At 56.1% G+C, this 13798-nt stretch overlaps 3 protein-coding genes across 3 annotated transcripts; 2 read left to right on the top strand and 1 right to left on the bottom strand.

The window, feature by feature from the left end:
- Nucleotides 1–2558: 2558 nt before the first annotated feature.
- H1-0 (H1.0 linker histone) lies at nt 2559–3494 on the top strand. The gene has a single exon (XM_005527598.3). It carries the CDS (start codon nt 2749–2751, stop codon nt 3325–3327), a length of 579 nt encoding a protein of 192 aa, XP_005527655.1. The 5' UTR covers nt 2559–2748; the 3' UTR covers nt 3328–3494.
- A 2094-nt stretch (nt 3495–5588) lies between these two features.
- Nucleotides 5589–10241, top strand: GCAT (glycine C-acetyltransferase). The gene is made up of 9 exons (XM_005527599.3): nt 5589–5790; nt 5876–6006; nt 6610–6711; nt 7242–7388; nt 7675–7829; nt 8340–8422; nt 8800–8971; nt 9364–9485; nt 9887–10241. Exons 1-9 carry the CDS (start codon nt 5589–5591, stop codon nt 10036–10038), a joined length of 1266 nt encoding a protein of 421 aa, XP_005527656.2. The 3' UTR covers nt 10039–10241.
- Nucleotides 10242–10392: 151 nt separating this feature from the next.
- On the bottom strand, nt 10393–13716 carry LOC102102328 (noggin-like). The gene has a single exon (XM_088055024.1). The coding sequence runs from the start codon at nt 13714–13716 to the stop codon at nt 12973–12975; it is 744 nt and encodes a 247-aa protein (XP_087911150.1). The 3' UTR covers nt 10393–12972.
- Between the last annotated feature and the right edge of the window lie 82 nt (nt 13717–13798).

A 13798-nucleotide genomic window follows, 5' to 3' on the forward strand; every position in this document is an offset into this window, starting at 1 on the left:
GATCTAGTCTGGATGAAAGGGCCAGAACCTCCATGCACGGGGGAGAGCGTGTTTGTTTGCCAGCAGCGGCACCCGCCGGAGGAGGATGAGCAGCCCGGATCAGCTGCAGGAGCTGCCCAGGTGAAGGGTTGAGATTAGACCCCTAAGGTGGCCAAAATTAGGTGAAGCATCTGCCGTGTCCCTCCCTGCCACCTGTCCCCCCCGCCTTTGCCTCCCCAGCTCTGCACGGGGTTGATAATCGCTGCCTGTAGTCAAACTGACAAGTATGATGATGACATGTCTGACTCCCTTGAAGGAACCTCCAAGACATATACCCAAGAAAAGAAGGATAACCAGGCTTAGAGGGGCCCTGCCTCTAGCCAGGTAGAGGCTAGGGAAAACCGTGTCTTTTGGACTGTGTGGATTCGTTGGCCTGGCACATCAGAACCACGAAAATATGAGGCCTTGGTTGACACTGGTGCACAGTGCACCCTAATCCCATCAAGATATGTAGGGGCAGAATCTGTTTCTATTGCTGGTGTGACAGGGGGATCACAGGACTTTACTTTAGTGGAAGAGGCTCTGCAGGCAGCCCGTGGTGCTGTGTGTGCCAACCCTGGGGGCCAATTCCTAAACCCTCCTCGCCTCCCCTGGGAGCCTGGCGCGTGGGCGAGCCGCTCGAGACGGTTACCAGCTTGGATGCAAATAAAAGCAGATGGTGCCTTATCTGTGTGCCTGGCTTTGCCTACGTGCAGGCAGCCAGCGCCGGCGGTTTATTCCGGGATAGGGAAAATGAGAGGTCCTTCGGCCGCTCCAAGTGTTGTACAGTGGCCACCAGAGCTCCCTGCCCGTGCGCTCCATATGGGATGGAGAGCCATTTATGTATTAGGTCTTAAGCAAAAGCAAACCCCAAGGGAGGCAGGAGAGTGGGTATTCCTCTCCACAATTAGGGGCAGTTTGCTCCTAATTAAATCAAAAGGTTTGCAGGTGCTGAGAACCTTTCCCACGGCCCAAATGGAACAGAGCATGTGAAGAAACTCCATCAGGGAGGAAGGCTCAAGGAGACGCACTTGGTCCTTCCATCTGTATCGGGGGCCTGAATGTCTTCTCTCAGGCCACGTCTTCACATAACACAGGAGCAGCTACCAAAGATTTCTATTTCTATCTAAATGTGGTGATGGGACAAGGGACAAGGGGGAATGGCTCTGAACTGAAAGAGGGAAAGTTTAGATATTAGGAATAAATTCTTTACTGTGAGTGTGATGAGGCCCTGGAATGGGTTGCCCAGAGAAGTTGTGGATGCCTTGTCCCTGAAAGTGTTTAAGGCCAGGCTTGATGGGGCTCTGAGCAAGTTGGTTTAGTGGAAGGTGTCCTTGCTCATGGCAGGGAAATTGGAACTGAGTGATCTTTAAGGTCCCTTCCAACCCAAACAATCCTATAATTCTATTTCTATTATCTCCATTTCTACTATTCCTTTTATTTAAATTCTGTATTTATATTTGTATCTATGTATCTATATTGATGTTTTATTGATGCATACTTCTCTGTGTCCCTGGCTGGTGGTTTTCATGGCCCTGGACACCCAGGGCACACAGAGGTTATTGAGAGGGGCTCTCTGTTTATTTTAAGGCTATACTGTACCACTGGGAGGTTTGGTTCACCTCTGAGCCCAGCATGGCTTGTTGATGGGCACCAGGTGGCTGCACCCGCATGTTTTTAAAAAATAAGGGGAACCATCATCTGAATCCTGCAGGCAAGATAATGATAGTGGCTATATTTAATCTCCCAGGAACAGCCGACCGCTCACCCAGCGGGGAAAGGATGGCTGATTGCCACTATGTCCCCGCTCTGTCCCCTCACTAAGGGCTGTGTGTGTCTCCCAAGACAAGGACACAGCCTGTTATTTGTGACACCTCACCATTCATGTGCAAGGGCTGCGCTGGTGTTCCTAAAGCACCTAAAGGTGGAGAGCAAAGGGGCAGAACAGGGAGTAGTGGCACTGGGCCATGGGGGTATTGCTGCTGAGCTGTCTTGTGCCCAGTGTTCCCTCTTTTCTCCTTGGTGCCATGCCCACTGTCTTCTCCAGTGTCCCTTCTTGCCCCCTTAATATCTTCCACAGTCTCTTTCCTTGTCCCCTGATATTTTTCCAGCATGTCTCCTTGTGTTGCCCCTAAATGTCCCTCCCTAACCCCGTGTCCTCCCTAAGCGTCCCTCTGCATCTCTTGGTGTTGCTCTGAGTATCCCTGGCATGCCTGTCCCTGTCTTACCAGCGTCCCCAAAGTCCCCCCCAGTATCCTCCTTTGTCCCTACACAATATCCTTCAAAATTCACCTTGTACCTGAGTTGCCCCACTAAGAGCAAGTCCTCGCTCTTCCCCCGCTGGTCCCACCAGTGCCCCTCCTCGTCCCTCACCATTTGTTCCCCCAAACACTCTTATTTGTTCCGCAGTGTCCCCCTCCCTGTCCCTCCCGGTGGCTCGGGTCAGGGCGTGGCAGGGGACACGCGGGGACACGGGCGGCGGGTGGCGCGCGCGGGGCAGTCCTCCCCGCGGTCCGCACCGCGCCTTTAAAGGGAGCCCGGGGCGGGCGCGGCCGCAGAGGCACCGGCGGGGGCACCGGCGGGCAGGGCGGCACTGGCTCTGCTGCGGCTTCACCCACCCACCGCTCCCTTCCCAGCCTCTCCCCGCCCACGGCCGGGGGTCCCAGGCCGGGCGGGACACGCTTCCAGCCGTGAGGACATAGCGGGCCGTCGCGGGACGAAGCACTCGCCATGAGCGACAGCCCGATCCCACTGCCACCGGCTTCGGCCACCAAGCCCAAGCGGGCCCGGTCAGCGCGGAGGCCGGCAGCCCACCCTGCGTACTCGGACATGATCACGGCAGCCATCCGGGCCGACAAGAGCCGCGGCGGCTCATCCCGGCAGTCCATCCAGAAGTACGTGAAGAGCCACTACAAGGTGGGCCAGAACGCCGACGTCCAGATCAGGCTGGCCATTCGGCGCCTGCTGGCCACTGGAGTCCTCAAGCAGACCAAAGGAGTTGGTGCCTCCGGCTCTTTCCGCCTAGCCAAGGCCAGCAAGGCGAAGAGGTCTCCTTCCAAGAAGAGGAAGAAGGCAGCCAGGAGATCCACTTCGCCTCGGAAGACGGCCAGGTCCAGGAAAGCCAAGTCTCCGGCCAAGAAGCCCAAATCTGCCGCCAGGAAGGCCAGGAAGAAGTCAAGGAGCCCGAAGAAAGCCAAGAAGCCAAGGACTGTTAAGGCCAAGTCCCTGAAGGCATCCAAACCCAAGAAGGCAAAGCGGTCGAAATCCAGAGCCAAGTCCGGTGCCCGGAAATCGCCCAAGAAGAAGTGAGAAGTCTAGAGGCGTTTCGGTACCCTCCCCATTGGTTCTGTAAATAGCTGTTGCCTTTATTTTTACTCCTTTCTACTGCATTTTATAAAGAATTGCTCTATTCTTGAATTGAAATAGCTAAAACAAGGCAGTTGATGAATGAAAAAAAAACCAATTTTAAAGTGTTACTGGTCTGGGTTTTTATTGTGACGTCTCAGAAATTTCTTGGGTGTGTGTGTGTCTGTTGGTTTTATTAATGCTGGGCTGCTTGCTGTGTGTTGGGAGTGACGGTGACTCTGTGTGTCTGTTGGGGTCGTGCAGGATTTCAATTCCTGGTCCTGCCCCCGCTTCTGAGGGGGGTTATGTGTTTGCTGGGGCCAGGCAAAGACATCGGTGGGGAACCTGGAACATGTGGCTAGGTAAGTCCTGGCCTTACCTGGAGGAGGAAATAGGGGTCCACTGCTGCAGATCCCCACCGTGGGCATGAGGTGAGGAATGTTGGGCTGCTGGGTGTGAGGTCCAGCTGGTGCTGGAGATAGCTGGGGCTCCTGCCTGTGGAGCTGCCTCAGCACAGCTGGGTGGTGGCAGGGATGGGGACAGAGGAGATGGAGCAGGGCCAGAGTCTGTCCACATTGGCTTTCAAGGAGCTGAAGGTGTCTATGAAGTGGGAAGTGGGATCACCATGGGGAGAAATGACAAACACAGCCAAAAGCAGCTTTGCTCCCCAGGGAGGAATATCCTGAGGCAGTGGACAGCTCTGCAGGTGGGCTGTGGTGGGCAGCCGGGGCAGGGTGAGGCAGAACTGCTGGGCTCAGCCCTGTTGTGACCCAGGGGCTCTGGCTTTGTGCCCAGTGGGGGCTGGCACGACTCCAGGGCCTGCCTGGCCCCTGGCAGAGCCCCTCCCTGGGCTGGGTGATCCTGACAGCCAGGGCTGGCAGGGAGCCTGTGGGCTGGCCTCATTGCTCAGCAGGGTCTGAGGCTCAGGCAGGGGCTGCATAATCCCTCTTGGCTAGAGACAGATAAACTTCTTGATCATCAGGATCCCCAACCACCTGGGCCAGGACCTCCAAAATCCCAGGGATTCTGAGTGCTCAGTGCCCTTGGACTTGCTGTGCCTAAATCTCATAAGCCTAGGGTCTTCACCCTCTCCAATGGCTCTCAAATCCTTCAGCCTGTTCTTCCTAAATCACTTGGGCAAATGGTGCCTGAGTCCTTCAGCCATTAAGGATTCCAAAATCAGTACTTCAGGGTACTGAAATCCTTGGCCTGGATGCATCTAATCCTTGTAGGCTCTTGTTCCTAAAACCCTTGGATCAAAGGCTCCCAGAACACCTAGACTGAAGACCCTGAACACCTTTCAAAAGCCTGGTACCTAATTCCCCTGGAATGAGTGGTCTAAACCACTCTGGCCACAGAACTTCTTAGGTAGCTGTAGCAGAGGAAGGACATACCTAATCCAGATAGAACAGGTTTCCCAGAGAAGATGTGGAAGCCCTATCCCTAAAAATACTCCAGCTAAATTTTGATGGGGCTCCACTGGTCTAGTGGAAGATGTCCCAGCTCATGACAGAGAACTTGGAACTAGATTATTTTTAAAGTCCCTTTGAACCAAACCATTCTGTCATTCTGTGACCCTTTGTGACCAAAGTAATTGAGCCTACACTTTACAAACACATTTGGCCAGAGGTGCTCAAATCCCTTGGGCTGGGGTATTCTAATTTTCACCTGGTAAATCCTAAATCTGTCCAACTGATTATTGGACCTCAGCAGAATGCACCCACATACTACAGACCCATGGTTCATTATCCCCAGTGGTGGGCACTCATAAACCACCTAGCTGCAAGGATCCAAGCCACCTGCGCTGAGGACCCCAAATCCCTAGGTAGAGGCACCTAATGCTCCTGAGCTTGCTGGTCCTTGAGGTCCGTGAAGCCCTCTTGCTGGGAAATCCCTCAGACCCTGGTACACGACTCCATACAGTTCCTAAATCTCATGGATGGCGTTCCCCCAAAATCCCTCAGACTCCGGGCATCACATATCGCCTGGCTCTGGGGTTCCTAAACCCCGTGGGACAGATCCTCTCCTCCAAAGAAGACGCCGAACGCCTCCTGGAGAAGGTGCCCGAGCGCTTCCAGCTGCTGGAGCTGCGGCAGCGCCCGCCCCGCCCGGCGGGGGGCGGCGCCCCGGCGGCCAATGGGCATTGGCCAGTAATTAGCCCGCGGCTAATTAGCGGCCAGTGGGCGCCGGGGCCCGCCCCCGGGCGTGCGGGGCGGAGCGCCGGGATGTGGCGGGCGGCGGCGGTGCGGGCGCGGGGGGGCGGCGGGGCCGGCGGCCCCCGGGCCGCGTCGGGAGCGGCGGCGGCGCAGCTGCGGCGGCGGCTGGAGAGCGAGCTGGAGGATATCCGCGGCGCCGGCACCTGGAAGAGCGAGCGAGTCATCGCCTCCCGACAGGGTCCCCACCTCCGCTTGGCGGGCGGCGGCGCCGGTGCGTGCGGGGGGCGGCGGGGAGGAGGGCTCCCGGTCCCTTCTCCCGGTGCCATGCCCTTGCTTCTCCCTCTCTGTTCCCGCAGGGATCATCAACTTCTGCGCCAATAACTACCTGGGGCTCTCCAGCCACCCCGAGGTGATCCGTGCCGCTGTGGAGGCCCTGGAGAAGTTCGGCGCTGGGCTCAGCTCCGTCCGCTTTATCTGCGGTACCCAGGTACCGGGCAGCATCCCCTCGCCCGCGGGTCTTTCGCAGGGTGTCCACGTAGACTCCCGTCTGGGCACTCCCACTCGGCATGCGTGCACTGTGCTAAATTATACGTGGCCTGGTGGGAAAAGGAGCCTGCCAAGTGCCCACTTGCCAAGCGTCTGGAAATATGCCAATTTAAACCATTGCAACACCTGAGAGAAAAGAAACTGAACACCCCTCTGAATTCGGAAAATTGATGTCTTTTTCCCTCTCTTGCGGGTCAAAATTACGGTGAACCCGACTTGAAGTGGCTTCATCAGACCCAGCCCAGTTTATCCCTGCTGGAGCCTTTTTTGTGTTCTGCCTGGTTAAGTGCAAAGAACAAGCAGAGCTTCTCCCTTGTGCTTGGGGAGCTTGGAGTTTCCCTGCTGAGATTTTGGCATCCAAACCCATAATCATACTTTAGGGCTGCATTTGCTGAACACAAGTAACTTCTCCCACGCACACACGCCTTTTCTGGACAAAACCTGTCTGTCTCCTCCTGCCCTTTCAAGTCAGGATTTAACAGCAGTGGTCAAGTAAGAACTTGTGCTGCCCCACTGTTGACTCCTGCTCCTCTGTTCTCTTTAGAGCATACACAAGGATCTGGAGGAGAAAATCGCACGTTTCCACCAGCGGGAAGATGCCATTCTCTATGCCAGCTGCTTTGATGCCAACGCTGGTATTTTTGAGGTTCATAAGGCTTTCCTTGTGTTGTGCATGGAGGAGGGAGGTGACAGCAACGGGGCTGCTGTGCCTTCCAGAGGCTCTGCTGTGAGCTCTGTGCACCAGAAAAGATGGTAGTGGCTGGTGGTGAAGAGCCCTCACTTGGGACCTTCCCCTTGCACCAGGGAAGCCATGCAGAGGCATTTAACCACCCTCACCTCTGCTGTCTCCAGCCAGCTCCAGCTCTTGGGCAGGGCTCCCATTTCTGCAGAGGTCTATACCCCCCACTTAAGGTGTAGGTGGGGGGAAGGAGTGATCTCACAGGCATGTTAGGAAAGGGGGAGGGAGGTTTGGAGCTCAGAAGCCACAAGCAAGAACCTGGCATAAAGAAATCGGGGGATGAGGTGACTAGGAAGGAAACAAAGTTTAGCAGTGCCAGGAGAGACGTGGCAGCTGGAATCAATCACAGCCTTGCTCTCTGTACTGAGGGAGGCTGAGAGATCTCGGTGAGGCGGCATCCAGAGCGAAGGATGATCCTTTCTGTTTGGCACGGCCAGGCCCTGCTGACCCCGGAGGATGCAGTGCTGTCAGATGAGCTGAACCATGCTTCCATCATCGATGGGATCCGTCTGTGCAAGGCCAACAAGTACCGCTACAAGCACATGGACATGCAGGACCTGGAGGCCAAGCTGAAGGAAGCGCAGGTATGGGGATCTGCTCCCTCCCCAGTGCTGGGGCACTTGCTTAGCTGTGCTGCCTGTGCAGTAACCAGTCCTGGAGGGTGAGCTCTGCCTTCTCCCGTGCAATAGGCATTGTTTTTGCCAACAGGCATGGATAGGCAAGGTGGCAAAGCAGCTGGTTGTGATGCAAATCCCCCCCATCTCAGTTAGGTACATCCTCTCTGTACAGGAGTTTGAGTGTCTCCGTTTGCCAGCCCCTCTCCTCAGGGTGACATCTTCACCCCCGGGGATGTCTTTTTCCCTCCAATAGAAGCATCGACTGCGGCTGGTGGCCACTGATGGTGCCTTCTCCATGGATGGTGACATCGCACCCCTGAGGGAAATCTGCCAGCTGGCCCAGAAGTACGATGCCCTGGTCTTCATCGATGAGTGCCATGCCACAGGATTCCTGGGACCCAACGGGCGGTGAGTGACTGCTTCAGCTCTGTTTCTTCCTCCTGCTCTGACCTCTGAAGCAAGACTGAAGGGCTGATGGCCAACGTGTTTTTTGTGTGGGGACTCCTTGAAGGCTTTGTACCTTTGGATTGAAAGGAGATACTTCAGCAGTGATCCATCCCCAACTGACAGCTGCTTCTCTGTGTGTAATGGATGGTGTGACCATCTCATCCGGGCACCACCCCTCCTGGGAGGTGCTTTGTTTGGACTGTTAAACTTTTGTGTGGGAAGTTTCAGCGCTTCCCCATCTCTAAGGGATGAAGAACCCATGCTCTTACTTTGTGAGGTCCCAGCTTAGGCTTTCTGCAGGAGAAAGTTCAACCCAAGTGTTGACCCCCTATCTCAAGGGGCTATTCCTGCTTGTCTAGAAGGAGGGATGCCAGGAAGCTGGCTGACAGTGCTTTGTTTCCCTTGAGGTGTCCAGCAGCTTTCCTGGTGTGTGCTGGCACAGCTGACAATGTGACATTCCTTTTTCTACAGGGGTACTGATGAGCTCCTGGGAGTGATGGACAAAGTCACCATCATCAATTCTACCCTGGGAAAAGCTCTTGGAGGAGCTGCAGGTGAAGGCATTTTCCTGTCCAGTGTCCTGCATGCCCTAAAGAGCTCTACAGCATCAGTCTTATGTTTCCTTCCTCTGCTTAATGATAGAGTAACAAATGTATGTTATTGTTTTCCACTGGTGGCATGAGGCTTGGTTTGTGATGCTGCTGCAGGATTAAGGGAGATCCTGCCGTGTGCTCCTTACACTGTCATCTTTCTCATGCATTTGCCTTTGGGTTCAAGGTAGAAACTCTTGGTCAAAAGCATCAGCTGTGATTTTTAGACCTGGTTTGTACCTAAATTCCTGCTATAGGTGCCAGGTTGGCTTTATCAAGAAGCCTCACTCCAAACAGGGAACCTGGAGTTCCTTGTCCAATTCTCTCTCCTCTTTCGGCAGGCGGGTACACAACAGGTCCCAAACCCCTCATCGATTTGCTCCGCCAGCGTTCCCGCCCGTACCTCTTCTCCAACAGCTTGCCCCCTGCCGTGGTGGGCTGTGCATCCAAGGCCCTGGACCTGCTCATGGAGAGCAATGCCATTGCACAGTCTATGGCTGCCAAAACCCAACGGTGAGGGGGCCATACTGGGGTGGGAGCAGGGGCAGCTTTGTCAGGAGTGAGTTGTCTGTGATTTATTCACCCCCATTTTCCTGTTGATAGCTGGGAAGACAGTTTGCAAGTCAGGGCTCAGGGGAGCTGCAGGATGTGCCTGTCTGTGTTGGGCAGATGTCACATCTGGGTGCTCTGTGAGCTGGGGCACATTGTCCACTCAAGGATCTGCAGTCCCGTTATGCTGAGCAGGACATGGCAGCAGGTCACTTCAAGGGGAGAGATCTATTCCCTGCACAGATGAACAGTGGAGCAAACCCTACCCAGTTCTCAGTGGCCAGGGGAAAGAATGCAATGGTCTCCAATGACAGGGTTGTTGAGGTTTTTACTCATCCTGTTGTTCCCTTCACCAGGTTCAGAAGTAAGATGACGGCAGCTGGCTTCACCATCTCGGGGAAAGACCATCCCATCTGTCCAGTCATGCTGGGGGACGCTCGGCTGGCGTCAGTGATGGCAGAGGACATGCTCAACAGAGGTGATCTGGGGAGGGAGCTCAGTGTGCAGACACGTTCCCTGAGGGAAGGGACAGTTGTGGTGGTGCCACCACAAGCCCCCCTTCAGAGGATGTTCCTGCATGAAATCCACTACTCTTCCACCCTTCAGCTGCAAATGTCCTCATGGTCTCCCCCAGATGTTGCTGGCTACACCTCCTTTCTCAGTTAGGAAGGAGATTTACATTAGTGCTCTTGTCCTGCTATGCTGGACTCTGTCCCCATTGCTGGCACCTAACCTCACCTCTGTGCTTGGGAGCAGGTGGCACTCGAAAACCCTGAAGGCTGGAAGTGGTTACTGGGAGGGAAACCTTTCTATCACCCAGCACACCTCAGCCTGCCTCCATCCCAGCCAGCTCTGACTCTGCCTGCATTCCCTCCCCAGGAATTTATGTCATTGGCTTCAGCTACCCCGTGGTGCCCAAGGGGAAGGCACGCATTCGGGTCCAGATCTCGGCCGTGCACAGCGACGAGGACATCGACCGCTGTGTGGAAGCCTTCACCGAGGTGGGACGGAAGCACGGAGCGCTGTCTTGAGGGGCCAGAAAACACCTCTTCAGCGCCATCCCTGCCCACAACTAAGTGCCTCTGATGGGGAAAAAGGCTTGAGCAGCACATTGCCGAAAGCAGGACCGTTCCTCAAGGCATCACAGCCTGCATCACCTGAGTCAGAGTGCTGGCAGTAGCACTGGCAACCAGCACTTAAAAGTGTCATTAAAGGTGTCCTGCAGTGCAGCGGATATTTGTCTGTCTCCTGTTTCCTCCTCCAGGAGCTGCACCCTGTCCCCATCCTCTCATGCTGTTATCAGACACTCTGCTATGTCTTCCCTGAAGCCTCGGTCCAGATGCTGAAGTGCTGCAGGTCCTGCTGATGGAAATAGAGCATTGCTGATGTGCCTGAGGTTGCCTGCTTCTTCTGTGCTGTCCTGTGGGTCCAGCAGCATCACCCTGGCAGATCTGACTGCTGCAATTCCCCACTGAGGCAGGGGTGTTTCCCAAGCTCTTTGCAACTTGTGCCACCAGCAGCTGGTTAGGGAAAGAGGACATGGGCTAGCCAAAGCTCTGATGCTCCTTTCTCTCCTTGCTCTCAGCTTGGTCCCCAGCTATAATGCTTTCCCAATTGCTTCAGTGGTCCCAAACCTGCCCTGGTAAAGACATCTTGCCCCAGAGAAGGCCATCAGGCAGAGGGCAAGCTGAGGTGGTGGAGGCCAGCAGCATGGTGAGAGGATCTGCACCTGACTGAGGCCAAGGCCAGGAGCAGAGCAGGTGATGGAAACCTTTAATTTTCTTCCACGTGGCAAGAATCTCTGTATTTGTTCATTCAAGCTGTGCTGTAGTATTTCAGCATTCAAAAAGGCACAACTGGGACCTGGGCATCTCATAGGATTGCTTTGTTTGCATCAGTTTTGCTCCAGACTGGAAATTGTATGTCCTGGCAGCTGCCCATGTGCTGAATGAGTAGCTGCAGCCAGGCACAGATTCTAGCTGAAATGCAGTGTGCTGTGCCTGGTTGCTGGAGCACTGGGTCATATCAGCAAAGACCTGCTCTGAAGTCCTAATGTGTCACTAGGCTGGCAGGGAGCACACTACAGGGCAGTAGTGTCTGACCTGAGCCAGAGCGACTGCAGGAGAATCCAGGATTGTAGGGCTTTACAAGGATGCAAAAGACAGGGGAGAAATATGTTCTGTAGGTTCCATAGGACTGCAACCAAACCCTGCTAGAACAGCTGGTAGTGTAACTGTGTTCTGATTTTGTTTAATTTTCCATCTCCACAGGCCCTGAGCTCAGCCTGCTGATAAACTATGATACGGAGTTCCCTTTCTGTGCTACTGGGCCCTCGCAGTGCTGCAAGCCCCTTTCAACAGGCAGTGTTTTGGAATGGGGGATGCAGTGGGGAGGGCAGGGAGATTGCTCTCAGGCCCTTCTGCAGCCTGGAAAGAGGTGAAAGTTCAGACAGATGAGCTCAGGTACAGGGAGGTTGAGACCCTAAACTGAATCACTGCTGGTTTAAGCCCAATGCACGTGCAACCCTTGCTCCCCCTACCTGCACACCTCCATTGCACACCTGTGCCACCCTCCCTCACATTTCTCTCCTGCTGGTCCCCAGCCCTGGTCTCCCCCTCTCCCCTCACCTTCTGCAGGCATCCCTGCTGGTGCCTCTGCTCCACTCAGGGTGGACAACCCAAGCAGTTTAACCCTGCTCCAGCTTTCAAGTCCTCCTCGTTGGCAGAACAGCCCTACAGACGTCTCTCTGCTCAGCTGCAGGCCAGAGCAGCAACAGCAGCCTCCCTCCTGTGATGCTCACAATAGTTTCTGCATGTGCATGTGGGCTCTCCCTTCTGCTCCCCTTCTCACCACACGCACTGACCCTCTCACCTCTGTACCTCTCGGGTCCCTCTGCAGCCAGCTCCCTGCACTCTCCTTGCTTCAAGGCCAAGCTCAGCAGCAGACTCTGGAGCTGTCTGGGGAACAGACTGTGGAGTGCTGGAGTCCTGGGAAGGCAGGAGGGTCAGATGATGGCACACTGGTGATGAATAATGCTGTACTCATTGACTTGTAGGCATCATGTTAGTATTTAATTGAGGCAAATCCTCTTGCTCTTTATTGTTTCAAGGCCTTCCAGCCTAGGTCTGATCTACAGCTCTAGGCAGCTTTTAGCCCAGAAAGCAGAGGATGTTTTGCTGAGTGGAACATAGAGGCAGATGCCAGTTTTTGAGGATGCAGTTCCCACCCTGGGCTCCCTGACCTACCCCATACCCTGTGTGCTGCTCAGGTAGTCCTGAGTCTGGAGCTGTCATCCTCAGCACTGTGGGATAGCTGAGGGATCCACGTATTTCACCCATTTTACCTCAGAGTAGGGGACTATCCTATCCCATCCCATTTTCATACACACTTAGTCCCAAAAATGCTTCCAGCCCTGGGTCATGGCCCACCCCCCACTTTTTCTACCCTCACTAGGCTGCCTTGTTTCAGTCCCAAACTACCCCACTGATTCACTCCAGCCCCTCTCCACACTGCTGTTTCCACCCCAAGCAGTGACCCACCTCTACCCTTTCTCTGCTGGAATTCCCTTGCCCTGTTTCCCTGCCTGCAGCCCCACCCAGGTAGGCAGGGATGCCCCAGCTTGGACTGAGAAAGTTCTGGTGCAGACAGAACCTGCGGTTCAGTGCCATCATTTTTCCATCCCTCATCCTTTGCTGGAGATGAGCGCTGCACAAGGGCCTCCGCTGGTGCCAATGCCTCACGGTGGCTGAGGGGCAAAGCAGCTGCACCCCCCACCCAGGGGCTTCGGCAGGGAGACACAGAGCAACAACCACAGCCATCCCCACTTCCTTCCTGGAGGTTTATTTCTCTCTGGGGGCTTTTCCCCCAGCTCCGAGGGTGAGTCCAGGCAGACGTTTGCTTTTTCTCAAGCCTTTTGGCCGCAAGAACAGGCACCGGGAGGCACCTCCGGAGTCCCCGCAGCCCCCTCAGCGGCAGGAGCACTTGCAGGCGGCCACGACAGGGTAGGGGATCTGCCGCCAGGTGCAATTTGGGGGCCCGGGGTGCTGCGGGGTCCAGCAGTGCCAGGCCAGCAGCTTGATGCGGGTGAGCTGTGCGGGCCGGCAGCTCATGCCGGGGGGCCAGGAGCAGCCGGGGGACCCGGTCTCGCACGTGGTGTGGCGCACCCAGCGGGGCCAGAAGACGGGTCCCAGGTCCACCCAGGCGGCGGTGAGGCGGCAGGCGGCCCGTTCCACCAGCCACTGCCGCAGGCGGCGGGCCGGGGCCCCCGCTAGCTCTGGGGGCAGCTCCAGCCCCTCCGCCTCTCGCCACAGCTTGCGGTGATACCGCCCGGCACCCTCGGCCAGCTCCCTGCTCAGGGATTCCAGGTTCTCCTCGAGGATGCTCCCGTTGCGACCGCGGGGCTCCTCGGTCGCCATCCAGAAGGGGTCGAAGGCCGAGCCCAGGAGCCGGCGCAGCCGCCCGGGGCGCAGGTGCCGGGGTTTGGGGGCGTAGCGATAATCCTCGGGGGACAGCGACAGGCTGTAGGGCCGCACCGGGGCCGAGGGGTGGCCGCGCAGCAGGTGGGCGGTGGGGTCAGCGGTGCTGGACGGTGGCAGCAGCAGCAGCAGCTCCCGAGGTTCCTCCAGAGGCGGCGGTGGGCCTGGGATGCCCGGTGGTGGGAGCAGGCAGAGGAGGAGGAGGAGGAGGCAGCTGCGGTGCGGTCCCTCCATGGCGAGCAGCACTGTGGCAGCACGGCTGCAGGCTTGCACTCTGCCGCATCCCCTGGGTTATCACCGCGTCCCGAGGCACGGC

The sequence above is a fragment of the Pseudopodoces humilis genome, chromosome 5 (assembly GCF_049639895.1).
Source record: "Pseudopodoces humilis isolate 2021_Gansu_Grassland_sample_001 chromosome 5, ASM4963989v1, whole genome shotgun sequence".
NCBI classification, from domain to species: domain Eukaryota; kingdom Metazoa; phylum Chordata; class Aves; order Passeriformes; family Paridae; genus Pseudopodoces; species Pseudopodoces humilis.

Coding starts and splice junctions, on each gene's coding strand:
- LOC102102328 (XM_088055024.1), bottom strand. CDS start 13,716: ATGGAGGGACCGCACCGCAGCTGCCTCCTCCTCCTCCTCCTCTGCCTG.
- H1-0 (XM_005527598.3), top strand. CDS start 2,749: ATGAGCGACAGCCCGATCCCACTGCCACCGGCTTCGGCCACCAAGCCC.
- GCAT (XM_005527599.3), top strand. CDS start 5,589: ATGTGGCGGGCGGCGGCGGTGCGGGCGCGGGGGGGCGGCGGGGCCGGC. Junction 7,830..8,339: donor TTCCTGGGACCCAACGGGCG/GTGAGTGACTGC, acceptor CTTTTTCTACAG/GGGTACTGATGAGCTCCTGG. Junction 9,486..9,886: donor AGAGGACATGCTCAACAGAG/GTGATCTGGGGA, acceptor TTCCCTCCCCAG/GAATTTATGTCATTGGCTTC.